Source organism: Megalops cyprinoides, chromosome 2 (genome assembly GCF_013368585.1).
Source record: "Megalops cyprinoides isolate fMegCyp1 chromosome 2, fMegCyp1.pri, whole genome shotgun sequence".
NCBI classification, from domain to species: Eukaryota; Metazoa; Chordata; class Actinopteri; order Elopiformes; family Megalopidae; genus Megalops; species Megalops cyprinoides.
In genome coordinates, this window is record NC_050584.1 from 68,347,145 (window position 1) to 68,360,696 (window position 13,552).

The 13,552-nt window shown below is 46.1% G+C and overlaps 2 protein-coding genes across 2 annotated transcripts in view; one reads left to right on the top strand and one right to left on the bottom strand.

Annotated features, from left to right (window-relative positions):
• Nucleotides 1-5,046, top strand: part of chodl (chondrolectin) — a 10,761-nt gene extending 5,715 nt beyond the window's left edge. The window contains exons 2-6 of the mRNA XM_036522459.1: nucleotides 1-196; nucleotides 403-560; nucleotides 1,188-1,274; nucleotides 3,213-3,309; nucleotides 4,945-5,046. The exon at nucleotides 1-196 is cut by the window's left edge and continues 153 nt beyond it. Coding sequence (XP_036378352.1) covers nucleotides 1-196; nucleotides 403-560; nucleotides 1,188-1,274; nucleotides 3,213-3,309; nucleotides 4,945-5,029 — 623 coding nt within the window. The 3' untranslated portion in view covers nucleotides 5,030-5,046. The remainder of the gene's footprint in view (nucleotides 197-402; nucleotides 561-1,187; nucleotides 1,275-3,212; nucleotides 3,310-4,944) is intronic.
• A 6,688-nt stretch (nucleotides 5,047-11,734) lies between these two features.
• Nucleotides 11,735-13,279, bottom strand: lyz (lysozyme). The gene is made up of 5 exons (XM_036522461.1): nucleotides 13,268-13,279; nucleotides 12,975-13,161; nucleotides 12,457-12,615; nucleotides 12,102-12,177; nucleotides 11,735-11,856 (listed from the first exon to the last, which is right to left on the bottom strand). The coding sequence occupies exons 2-5, from the start codon at nucleotides 13,102-13,104 to the stop codon at nucleotides 11,778-11,780; spliced, it is 444 nt and encodes a 147-aa protein (XP_036378354.1). The 5' UTR covers nucleotides 13,105-13,161; nucleotides 13,268-13,279; the 3' UTR covers nucleotides 11,735-11,777.
• Between the last annotated feature and the right edge of the window lie 273 nt (nucleotides 13,280-13,552).

Sequence of the window (13,552 nt, forward strand, 5' to 3'; positions counted from 1 at the left end):
AGCTCATCGAGCGCCTCCTGCAGGACCTCAGCTCCGCCTCCAGCTCCGCCTCCGACCCCGCCCGCGCCGGCCCCGGCATCGCCGACGGTGACTTCTGGATCGGGCTGACGCGCGACGGCGAGCCGCAGGAGCAGGCCGGCTTCGCCTTCTGCCCCGACCTGTACAGGTGGACGGACGGCAGCGTGTCGCAGTTCAGGTGAGGCCCTCGGGGAACAGGTGAGCAGAGTAAAACCTGAGGTGTGAGATCCCGGCGATGCTGAACCCCGTCAGACCTTTACGTACCTCTCCCTCTGCTCCCTCACTCTCAGTGCAGTGAACCGCCGCTGCCCTGGCGGCTCTGACCCGGGGAGAGTGGGTCCGTGAGTGCAGGTGTGACACACGCGTGTCTGTCCCGTGTTTCAGGAACTGGTACTCGGACGAGCCCTCCTGCGGGGGCGAGGCCTGCGTGGTGATGTACCACCAGCCCACTGCCCTCCACGGCCTGGGCGGGGCCTACCTGTACCAGTGGAACGACGACAGGTGCAACATGAAGCACAACTTCATCTGCAAGTATGAGCCAGGTACCGTGCCGCCTTCACACACGATCACACTTACACATGTACACACAATCACACTCACAAGTGTAGCCAGGCTTACATACATGCGCATACATGTAAAACACACACATAAAACATTCATTCCTATAGAAACTTGTGGAGGCAGGAAACTTTAAATCAGGTCAGCTGTAGTAATTCAACACCAGCTGGATGACATCATCTTTGGGCTTCTTCCTCATTGGCTGGAAGGCTCCGTTTTCCTAGATCCTGAGCCCTTGTTTCCATAATCCCTCAGAGAGCCTGCTGGAGAAGGAGTTTGCAGACCGACCACGGGAGCCAGGTGAGCCAGGTGAGAAACACATTCACATCAGCCAGGTAAATCATGCACGTACACACACACACACACACACACACCAACCAGGGGAGAAACACACACACACGGATCAGCCAGGTGAGAAACACACACACACACATATGTGTATAGGTAATTGTGACCAGCCCAGGTGAGCAGAATGGTGTATTTTTTGTCATTTTCTTTGCAATAATCTTCCACTGTGATTGGAGGTGCATCAAAAAGAGATGAGAGAACAGACATTTTTACATGCAGCTGCCAGCACCACCCATTCAGGTCCCTCACCCCTGTGTCTGCAGATGTGTCCCCTAAACAGCCTGAAGAGAAGGACCCCTCCATCACTGATGAAGACGGGGGTCCCCATGTGCTGGTGGCTGGGCCCTCAGGTGAGACAGTTTGCTCACTACCTCACTGGGACACACGGTGGCGCTGTGGCTGCTCACACCTTTACTTGAAGAGCACTGTCCCATTTGGTCCAACTCATACCCCTTTCCCACTGTAGAGCTGGAACACTGTGTGTGTGTGTGTGTGTGTGTGTGTGTGTGTGTATTTGTGGTAGGGAATGTCTATATGTGAGTGTATTTGTGCAAAGGTGTGTGACGGTGTCTCTGTAATCAGAGTGTGTGACGGTGTGTGTATAATCAGAGTGTGTGGGGGTGTGTGTATAATCAGAGGTGTGATGGTGTGTGTTTAATCAGAGTGTGAGATGGTGTGTGTATAATCAGAGTGTGTGGGGGTGTGTGTATAATCAGAGTGTGAGATGGTGTGTGTATAATCAGAGTGTGAGATGGTGTGTGTATAATCAGAGTGTGTGATGGTGTGTGTATAATCAGAGTGTGTGATGGTGTGTGTATATAATCAGAGTGTGGGATGGTGTGTGTGTATGTAATCAGAGTGTTTGGTGGTGTGTGTATAATCAGAGTGTGTGATGGTGTGTGTAATCAGAGTGTGTGATGGTGTGTGTGTATAATCAGAGTGTGTGGTGGTGTGTGTGTAATCAGAGTGTGTGATGGTGTGTATAATCAGAGTGTGGGATGGTGTGTGTGATGGTGTGTGTATAATCAGAGTGTGTGATGGTGTGTGTATAATCAGAGTGTGTGATGGTGTGTATATAATCAGAGTGTGTGGTGGTGTGTGTATAATCAGAGTGTGTGATGGCGTGTGTATAATCAGAGTGTGTGATGGTGTGTGTATAATCAGAGTGTGAGATGGTGTGTGTATAATCAGAGTGTGAGATGGTGTGTATATATAATCAGAGTGTGATGGTGTGGGTGTATAATCAGAGTGTGAGATGGTGTGTATAATCAGAGTGTGAGATGGTGTGTATAATCAGAGTGTGTGACGGTGTGTATATAATCAGAGTGTGACGGTGTGTATAATCAGAGTGTGAGATGGTGTGTATAATCAGAGTGTGTGACGGTGTGTATATAATCAGAGTGTGATGGTGTGTGTGTATAATCAGAGTGTGAGATGGTGTGTGTGATGGTGTGTGTATAATCAGAGTGTGGGATGGTGTGTGTGATGGTGTGTGTATAATCAGAGTGTGGGATGGTGTGTATATAATCAGAGTGTGTGATGGTGTGTGTATAATCAGAGTGTGTGATGGTGTGTGTATAATCAGAGTGTGATGGTGTGTGTGTATAATCAGAGTGTGAGATGGTGTGTGTATAATCAGAGTGTGTGATGGTGTGTATATAATCAGAGTGTGATGGTGTGTGTGTATAATCAGAGTGTGAGATGGTGTGTGATGGTGTGTGTATAATCAGGGTGTGTGACGGTGTGTATATAATCAGAGTGTGATGGTGTGTGTGTATAATCAGAGTGTGAGATGGTGTGTGTGATGGTGTGTGTATAATCAGAGTGTGTGATGGTGTGTGTATAATCAGGGTGTGTGACGGTGTGTGTGTATAATCAGAGTGTGTGACGGTGTGTGTATGTAATCAGAGTGTGTGATGGTGTGTGTATAATCAGAGTGTGTGGGGGTGTGTGTATAATCAGAGTGTGTGATGGTGTGTGTATAATCAGAGTGTGTGGGGGTGTGTGTATAATCAGAGTGTGTGATGGTGTGTGTATAATCAGGGTGTGTGACGGTGTGTGTGTATAATCAGGGTGTGTGACGGTGTGTGTATAATCAGAGTGTGTGATGGTGTGTGTATAATCAGAGTGTGAGATGGTGTGTGTATAATCAGGGTGTGTGACGGTGTGTGTATAATCAGAGTGTGTGACGGTGTGTGTATAATCAGAGTGTGTGACGGTGTGTGTATAATCAGAGTGTGTGACGGTGTGTATGTAATCAGGGTGTGTGACGGTGTGTGTGTCTGCAGGCCTGCTCCTGGTCTATGTGATCATTCCCACCATTCCGCTGCTCCTGCTGATCCTGGTGGCTTCAGGAACCTGCTGCTTTCAGATGCTCAGCAAGAGGTGAGGGGAACTGTGCTTCCGTAACACTCTGTAACACACTGTAATATGCTATAACTCACTGTAACACACTGTAATATGCTCTAACACACTGTAACACACTGTAACATGCTGTAATACGCTGAACACACTGTAACACATTGTAACATGCTGTAACACACAGTAACACACAATATAAGATTCAATGTAAGACTCACGCCTCCACCCACAGACACACACAGACACACACAGACACACACGCATGCACATATATGCACACACGCATGAACACGGGAGCAGTGCAGCGGCACAGGATTCCTGCTATGCATTCAGTCTCCGTACCCCTGCTGACCCTGGATCAGTAGACCCCTGCTTCTCAGTAAAGGGACATAGCTCTGTGATGACGATGGGTTCGGTAGGCAGAGAATTTGGCAGGCGGTGCGTACGCAGTAACAATGGCTCAGCGTATACAAGGGGCGTAGGGTCTTCCCAGCGATCCCTTCATTAGTCACGGAGGCTGGGCTTCCTGTAGGACCTGCCACTCAAACACGGGAGACGGAGAGAGGACGGAGCAGGCCAGTAAACCCCCTCCGCTCAGCCACACATCACACGCTGCTATATTTGTGTCATCTGTTATATTTATGAAGCTGCATTTGCAGGGAGTGATGTCTTTTTAACATATTTTCAATCACTTCTGCGGACGGTCTGCCTCCAGGCATTGCACTCAATCACGGCCTTAACTCTCCACGTGGCTGTGAAAGGCTTTCTGGAGCCCAGTCAAACCCCCGGTAATGTTTTAAAATCTAAAGGACATGAGGGTCCAGCTTCTCGGTGTTTGCCTCATGTACTTATGACACAATACAAGGATTTAACACCAGTGAGTGATGGGGAGGCAGCAGCAGCCAGTGACTCACCTATGGGTTCCTGGATATGGCGGAGTTTTACAATCACCACGCACACACACACACAGACACTCAAACACACACACACACACACACACACACAGAGATACTCAAACACACACACACACACACAGACACTCAAACACACACACACACACACACACACACACACAGACACTCAAACACACACACACACACACAGACACTCAAACACACACACACACACACACACACACACAGACACTCAAACACACACACACACGCACACACACACACAGACACTCACACACACACACACACACACACACACACACAGAGATACTCAAACACACACACACACACACAGACACTCAAACACACACACACACACACACAGACACTCAAACACACACACGCACACACACACACAGACACTCAAACACACACACACACACTTTACAGACCACACTGCAGCCATGACTTACAAATTTACGGTTACAGTTAGCAGCTTCATCAGCTGCATCTAGCAACACCAGAGTTATGACTCAGCAGAGGAGAGACTGAAATCCCGTACAGGTCCATACAGCCCTGTATAGCCCTGTATAGCCCTGTATAGCCCTGTATAGGGAGTGTCCACAGTGCTGGACACCTGCATGGTTTCAGTGCATTTCTCTTTCACACAAACATCTCAGAAACTCTCCCCCCTGCTAACGAGCTCAGTGTCATTTACAGAATCACCCCGGTCACATCTGTGTTTTCCTCACGTGTCCCTGTGCAGCAAACCCCGGACAAAAAGCAGCACGAACCAGTCAACGCTGTGGATCTCAAAGACGCCCAAGTCTGAGAGCGGGATGGAGGTGTGAGTGACAGGAAGGCTCAGGTGCATCTCACCTGATAACGAGGCCATGATGAAGATATAAATAACCATCCCCTGATTTCCTTCCCGGACTCCTGACAGGACAGCAGTAAGGGAACAGATAAAACCCCAAACACACCTGATCCAGATCTCCAAACACACCTGATCCAAATCACCAAACACACCTGATCCAAAACCCCAAACACACCTGATCCAAATCTCCAAACACACCCGATCCAAAACCCCAAACACACCTGATCCAAAACCCCAAACACACCTGATCCAAATCTCCAAACACACCTGATCCAAAACCCCAAACACACCCGATCCAAAACCCCAAACACACCTGATCCAAATCTCCAAACACACCTGACTCAAAACCCCAAACACACCTGATCCAAATCTCCAAACACACCTGATCCAAAACCCCAAACACACCTGATCCAAAACCCCAAACACACCTGATCCAAATCTCCAAACACACCTGACTCAAAACCCCAAACACACCTGATCCAAATCTCCAAACACACCTGATCCAAAACCCCAAACACACCTGATCCAAACACACTTGCCCAAAACTACAAAAACACCTCCTCAAAACTTCAGACACACCTGAACTGAACACATCTGCCCAGACCTCCAGACACACCTGAATCAAATACAGCTGAGTCAAACACACCTGTGCCAGACACATCTTACCCAAATGCATTTGTCTCAGACATTTAACACGCCTGAACCCAGGGGTCATTTTGGGAGTAAGAAAGTGGTGGGACTCTTTCTGAGGATACTTCAGTGTCATGTCATGTCATATCATACTGTCAGCTGCTCTCTTCTGTCTGTGCATGAAAATGGTCTGTAAAACTATCATCGACTTCATTTACAGGTTATTACAGTTACGAACACTGTAGCTATGCTATCAGAATAATAACAAAAACAATTCAGCATCAAGTTAGAACACCATCCGAACATACAGTATTCGATTGTAGCTTAGTTTAATACATGATATATAGGCGATACTTAAATGTGAAATAATTTAGAATTGTTTTTTACTTTACTTCCGGTATGTTCACATTTTTTGTTTTGAATTCAAGTGTAATTACTTCCTTACCAATCTGATATAGAAACCAAAATGAAAATCTTTCTGCTCATTAACTTTTCACGTACTGTTAGTAAGGCAATTATAAATGCTTTGTAAAGCAGTAATAACTGTATTGAACATCCTTAAATATACATTAGTGATATTTAGTTTAACAGTACTATGTGTTATTAAAAAGTGTTATTAAGGAGGAGGACAGGATTGCCAGATTTCATGTAACATAGCAGCAGCATGCTTTTTCAGTCCGGAAACCATGTAAAGCAACTACAAGCACGTCTTAGCTAGCCAGCTAACATGCAATAGAAGTATACACAGTAGCAGAGAAATACACATTAATCCACAGAGTCTGAGATGAGTGTCACAGCAGCAGACACAAAAACATTTTAGGGTCGTGATTGTGTGATTTTTCAGGACAGTTAAGTGAGCTCAATCCTCTGTCTGTACTTCAGTTCCTTTTGGGGCGGTGAGCAATGTGTTAGTCAATTGGTGATCTCGAAGCCTCTCCTCTCCTCTGAGCTGTTGCCCTCCGCCACCAGATGGAGCTGTGTTATTCAGGGCTCTGTTGCACTGAAGCTGGGAGGACTGGCTGGCTCCTGCATGTAGCCAGCTGAAGGCCTGTAGTGGGACAAGCTGATGAACCCTGCGGCCCAATCTCTCCTTGCTAATAATTACATTGTGTTTTAGCTGCCGAGGTCGAGCCATTCCGTTTCAGTACTGCCCCATCAAACCCAAACTCCAGTTACACTCCCCCTAAATACACCTGCCCCAAACTCATTACACACCCCACCCAAAAATAGGCAGCACAAACACACCTGACCCAAACTCCCAACACACCCAATCCATGCAGACGACATCCAATCACACCCGAGATAAAAAACACCTGATGTAAATACACATGACCCAAACACAGCTGACCTAAACCCCAAGCATACCTGTAGCATCTGTACACTTAAATAAGCTTGCATTACACACTTGTACATAAGTGCCAATCATCCCGCTGGACCAAGGTCGTGCTCTGTGTATTTGAGCATCTATGGATAAAACCTAAAATACTGTATGTTGTTGCTTTGACTGATTTCTAAAATAGTTCATGTCACCTGGTTGGAGAATGCTAAAACTGCTACAATGCTTGTGGAAACTCTAATGTGGAAACTCTAATGGTCCTCAATTTACACCTCGCTGCTCTCTGATTAGCTAAGCAGTTAAAGGTTAAAGTTAAAGGCTCTTTGCTGACAACCAATCAGGATTATATCTACAGAACTACTGTGTTACATCCATTCACCAACAACTTGCATGAGAGACTGTGGATTTTTGCTCACCTGTATTGGTCTTTAGTGTGTTGGAGTTATAGTGTGTTGGGGTTGGATCACTTTGGACTGCAGTGTGTTGTTAGAGTGAGAGTGTGTTGAAGTTAGAGTGTGCTGATAGTGAAAGAGTAAGTCAGTGTAGGAGTGAAAGCATGTTGGAGAGGGGGTATTGCAGTAAGAGGCTGTAGAAATAAGAATGTGTTGGAGTGAGTCTGATAGTGACAGCCTGCTGGAATTAGAAAATGCTCAAGTTAGAATTGTAGGGCATTGGAGTTAGATTGTGCTGAAGGGTATATGTGGTATGAGAGGATCAGAGAATATTGGAGGCAGGACATGTTAGCTTAAGTGTGATGGAGTTAGAGGATGTTAGAGTTAGAGGGTGTCAGAGTTGCAGTGTATTTGAACTCATACACGCTCACACATCCACACTTACACATAGACAAAATTCACTCTCCCTGTTTTTCCCCCAACCCCCACCCCCCACTGCCCGGTGAGGCTCGGAGTGACATCAGAGAGGGAGGGACTCTCTCTAATTGGTGTGAAATATTCGTTGTGATTAAATTAACTCTAATTAAGCCTGATGAGAAGGGAACAGAGATAAAAAGCAGTTTAAACATTTTAATTCCCCGGCGACACAAATCAGGTCAAACCAATCTTCCATATCACCGTCAAACCATCCACCAGACGTGAACGCGGAGAGCTGGGAATAACTCCGCATAGAGGAAACACACACAGTCACATGCAAACACACACACACACGCATGCACGCACACACACACACACGCACACACACACACACACATACACACACACACGCACGCACACTTAAAGGGAAAATTTCACGTCCATGATGCAAAGGTGAAACCCCTCCATGGGGCTACTTGGAGTCTGTGCATGCAGTGAACTCCACAGCTCTGACCCGGCTGCCAGCCACAGTCTGAACTCTGCTACTGAGAGTGCGGAAAACTGCCTCCCTCCTCACTGAGCAGCCAGACCCGGCCCTGCTGCTCTGAGAGCACCCAGAACAGCTCCGTTTGTCAGAACAGAACAAGGGAAAGAGACTGTGTGTGTGCGTACAAGCCTTATACTTGATAGATTGTGTGAGTTTTTAAATGTATCCCTTTGATCTGAATGGGCTTTAGTTGTTGAAATGTAACAGTTAATGAGTGGTTGCGTGGTGTTTTGTACTCATGTTTGCCTTGGTAAACGATCCACCCTGATGCTGTATAGATCATAACCATCCCACACATCTGTCACTCATGTCTTGTTCTGTGAAGAGAATTCCTATTAAAAGCTTACATGTTATAATGTGCTGCAGTGTTAGTGAGATATTGAGCATGTGCGTCTTTGTGTGTGTCTGTGACCGAATGTGCGATTTTGCGTGTGTGTGTGTGTGTGTGTGTGTGTGTGTGTGTGTGTGTGTGTGTGTGTGTGTGTGTGCGTGTCACTTGGTGCAGTATTTAGAACCTGTGCACACACATAGTGTACACATACACACACACGGGCATGCACAGACACACACACACACACACACACACACACACACACACATATGGTGAGAGACTTATCTGGTTTTTTGTAATTACCATAGGAACACAACGCTCTTTAAAACACAGTATTAATTAAATATCCAATTAAATGAAATTGGTCTTTTTCTTTGACGTTAGAGCTCGCACCCTGGATTGAGTAATTACAGATATGACTTTAATTACAGGCAGCTGAAGCATGTGGGAGAGAGAAGGGGACAGGTCCTCTCCACACAGATACGGGGCTTGCCTATGTTGCGTTTAGTTTATTAGGATTAAAGAATCACACTCCTCTCTGTCTCACATACATACTTCTCCCTCACTGCCTCTTACACTCATACATTCTCCTCTCGTTCACACATGCTGTCCTGTCTCACACACTCTTCTGCCTGTCAGCACTTACATTCACATGTATTCATTTGGCAGATGCTTTTATCCAAAGCAACATAAAAGTGAGGCAGGGTACAACACAAGCAAAAAAGCCATGTAAAAAGTCAAGAATATTAGAAGCGCTGTATGACTAAGTTGCAATAGTTGGCCGGACGAGCTACAAGCTGGTGGAGATACGAGTGGATGAAATCATAGATTTGATTTTTTTTAAAGCTAATCAAAGTCTTTCACACACTCTTCTCTCTGTCTCACACACTCTTCTGCCTTTCTCACACACACTCTACTCACAGGCAGACAGTGAAGAACTGGGGTCATGATTACCCTCTCCATCAATCCTCAGTCTCTGGCAGCCATAAAGCTTAATTGTGCTGTAAATGTCAAAACCATCAATCAGTAATCAATAGTCATTAGTAGCAATCACTTAATGGCCAGTGTGGTTAGGTCCAGCAGGCCGTCCTGTGCTCGGGACAGCCCTAAAGAGGGAAGGCAGGGAGCTGTGGTCACATCGTGTCTAACTACGGTGCGCTGGTTAAGGGGCTGGGCTTGTAACAGAGATTGCCAGTTCAATTCCTCCCTTGGACAAGGTACCCAGAATTGCCTCAGCAAATATCCAGCTGTATGAATGGATAAAATTAAGAGCGTCTGCTAAATGACAGTAATGTAATGTAATGTAATGTAATGGGTGACATGTACATTGTCCTGGGTAAGAGCATCTACTGTGATGTCATCCTAAGTGTCATAATGGATTCCTGTCTTTCATCACATTATGAGTTTGGCTGCTGAAATACACGGGAAGTGTTGCATGGCTCATGACCTGAGGTTAAGGATGAAATGGCTTGTGCTTCACTTTGTGAAATGACCTTATATTTCACACACAGAAAAGAGTGTGGAAATCATGCTCTGAGCTTCAAAACACACACACACACACAATATACACAAAGTAAGGTACGCAGAGATGAACATATACATAGGGATTATTACTGTAAAAATACTTATATAAAGAAACAAATGGGTAGTCAGTTAAGCCTTTTAATGACCATCTATCATTCAGGGCACCCGTGTGGAGCAGGACTGAACATTTCCAATGTTTAATTAGCTGCTCAGTGGTGAAAATCAATGTGGGACAAAATGTTTCCCTTTCAAAAAAAAAAAAAAAAACGCCACTGTAGCTGTGTGAGCGTGCCACTACAACAACGCCCACGGCTCTAGCGTGGGTTGTACCGTTCGACAGCGTCCTATTTTATGTGTTAGTGAGCTAGTTATCTAACATCACCGGAGCGAAATATCTATCTATATGTGTATAAATGTAAATAAACATGGATAAATATCTTCCATGTTGCCCCATGCAGCTCTGCCTGCCATCCCTCTGTAGAACTGCCCCATTCCCTCTGATCCTAGTTTGTAACTTGAGCAACTCTGTAAAATTTGTTTGAGAGTAAAAACTCTCAAAAATGTAAAGGCACTTATAGGTTAAGGTCTCAAGCTTCTTTGCCTTTGGCTGTTCCTAAAGTTCGTACTGAGTTTGGCAAGAAGGCTTTCATGTATTCTGCACCCTCTGCCTGGAATAGCCTGCAAAAAGAGTTAAAACTTCAGGACTTGGTCACGCTCAGTGAATTTAAAGCTATTGTTAAGAGTTGGGAAACAGAGTCTATTGGGAATTGCAAATGTTTTTAGCTGAAAATTGATTGCCTTTGCACTTTCTACTTGTCCTTTGTCTTTTTGTGTATTTTTAATGCCTATGTAATTTTTGTCTTGTCTGAAACTTGGTGTGCTGCTTTTCTTGGCCAGGTCTCTCTTGTAAAAGAGATCTTAATCTCAATGGGACAAACCTGGTGAAATAAAGGTTAAATATAAATAAATAAATAAAAACTTGTCGTGTTTTAATTTTTCGATTTACATGCTGGCTAGCCAATAATGGGTCTACAACAATCGGACAGTACTATTCTCCAGCTAGCTAGCTGCCATTAGGTGGCTGTAACCGTATTGTTTTTGATCATTTTTATAAACCAAACTGTTTATGAACCAAACTGCCAGAAAGAAAGACCCAATGTAGCATGCTTCAGTAAATTTGGCTTAAAATACAATAACCGCGCAAAAATTGATGAAGATCAGTAAGGCCTGTGCATGTACTGCGTGATGTGTCGCCACTGTTCGGATCATCACAAAACATAATCAGCACTCAGCATAATTTACTCCAATTTACTCTGATACTCAAACGCATTTGGAAATAAAACTGTACGTCCAGTAAAATCATTTTGTGTTTATCAATAACAACAGGAAAGTTTTAGTCTGTTTGAATTATGCTTTAATTCACCTGTGTACATGCCAGTGCCTTTCAGCAGACTCAACAGTGAGCAACTAAAATCCAGCAGCGATGTGAGGGAGAGGAGCAAAGCGAGAGAGACAGGCGGTTGTGTTTATATAGGGCTGCTGGCTCTAATGTCGCCTCTTCAGGTCACAACCCTTGACCCAGCGCTTCATATTTCGCCCCTTACAGTAGTCATTCCAGGTGTCCCTGCAGGGGAACAGCACAGCAGTAACTCGTAACACCATTACAGCACGCCGTCACCACTCCTGTTACATCATTACATTACATTACATTATTGTCATTCAGCTGATGCTCTTACCCAGATTCACTTACATAGGTTACAGATTTATGTGTTTACACAGCTGGATATTTACGGAGGCAATTGTGGATTAAGTATCTTGCCCAAGAGTACAACAGCAGTGTCCCAGCAGGGAACAAAATGTCCCACCTACCATGCCTTAAGCCCCTCTCTCTTCACGATGATCTTCGCACACTCAATGGATGCCTTCAGGTCGTCCTTCAGGAGTTCTGGCATACAGGGGCAGAGAGGTTACCGGGACAGACCCCAGCGAGCTGATACTGTATCCCCCCATATCAAAACCTCCAACAACCTGTGGCCACCTGCGTTTTATATGAGATATGCATGTGTGTGTAAGCATGTGTGGGGTGTGTGCGTGTGTGAGCACATGTGTATGTGTGCATGCCTGCGTGCATCTGTGAGGGTTGTGCGAGTCTTTGTGTGTGTGTGTGTGTGTGTGCGCATGCATGAGGGGTGTGCATGTGCATGCAGATGTATGGGACACTCACCCCCACATTTTACGTCACATATGTTCTTTCCGCCGGGTGTGCCGTCGTCACACCACTTAAAGCTGTTGATCTGGAAGATTCCGTAGTCCTTCCCCACGTTGCTGCTCTCCCGGACCTTGTGGGTCTTCCACTTACTCTCCCAGAATGACATGCACACGTCTGAGGAGGAGACCAGAAACAAACTCACGAAAAGATGTTACGAAAATGTGACAGAATAAAAACTAACATAAATGAGAATACATTTGATATTGCCAAATAATGGTAAATGCTAGCATTTAAAACACAAAAGTTTTTGTTTTGTTTTTAAAATGCAGATGTGTTAACCCCTGTGCTGCAACTGAAGAGGGTGAGAACATTCCCAGTCAGAGGGGCACCTCCACTGTACCCCTGGGCAAGATTCTTAATCTAAATTGCCTCAGAAAATTTCTACATTTCTGCATAAATGAGTAACATGGAAGTCGCTGTGGGTAAGAGGGTCCACTAAGCACACAGGATAGTCTGGAGCAGAACATGCTTACAGTTGCCCAGCGCGAAGCCCTCGAACCCGTCCAGACCCTGCCCTTTGAAGATGCGGGCCACCTCACACCGGCCCAGCCTGCGGGCCGTGCAGAGGGGCAGGCAGGCCAGCAGCAGCAGCAGCAGCTTCATGGTTCCAACCGGGTCACAGCAGAACCTGTGCTAAACAGAACCGGGTCACAGCAGAACCTGTGCTAAACAGAACCGGGTCACAGCAGAACAGGGCCTCAGCCAAACAGCACCGGGTCACAGCAGAACAGGGCCTCAGCCAAACAGCACCGGGTCACAGCAGAACAGGGCCTCAGCCAAACAGCACCGGGTCAGAAGAGAGCCCACTCCTAAGCCAGGCAGAGCCAATGAAACAGCAGCAGGTTGCGCTCTGAGGATGCCTGCCTTGGGACAGGTGCTCCTGTCTCTGCTTTTATAAGGAGAGCAGGATGAGGAAGCGACACTGTTGCAACCCGAGCCCCCAAATGACCCGGCCCTCTGCCCCCACCACGGTGAAAGATGGGGAAACACTCTGTGGGAGGGGTGGTGGGGTGGGGATGGGGGGGGGGGGGGGTATTCAGCAACTGTGGGG

Excerpts from the sequence above, each read along its gene's own strand:
- lyz (XM_036522461.1), bottom strand. The coding sequence starts at position 13,104 with ATGAAGCTGCTGCTGCTGCTGCTGGCCTGCCTGCCCCTCTGCACGGCC. Across the intron at positions 12,616-12,974 it reads GGGCTTCGCGCTGGGCAACT|ACGTGTGCATGTCATTCTGG; the intron begins GTAAGCATGTTC and ends TCTCCTCCTCAG. Across the intron at positions 12,178-12,456 it reads ATGTGACGTAAAATGTGGGG|AACTCCTGAAGGACGACCTG; the intron begins GTGAGTGTCCCA and ends CCTGTATGCCAG.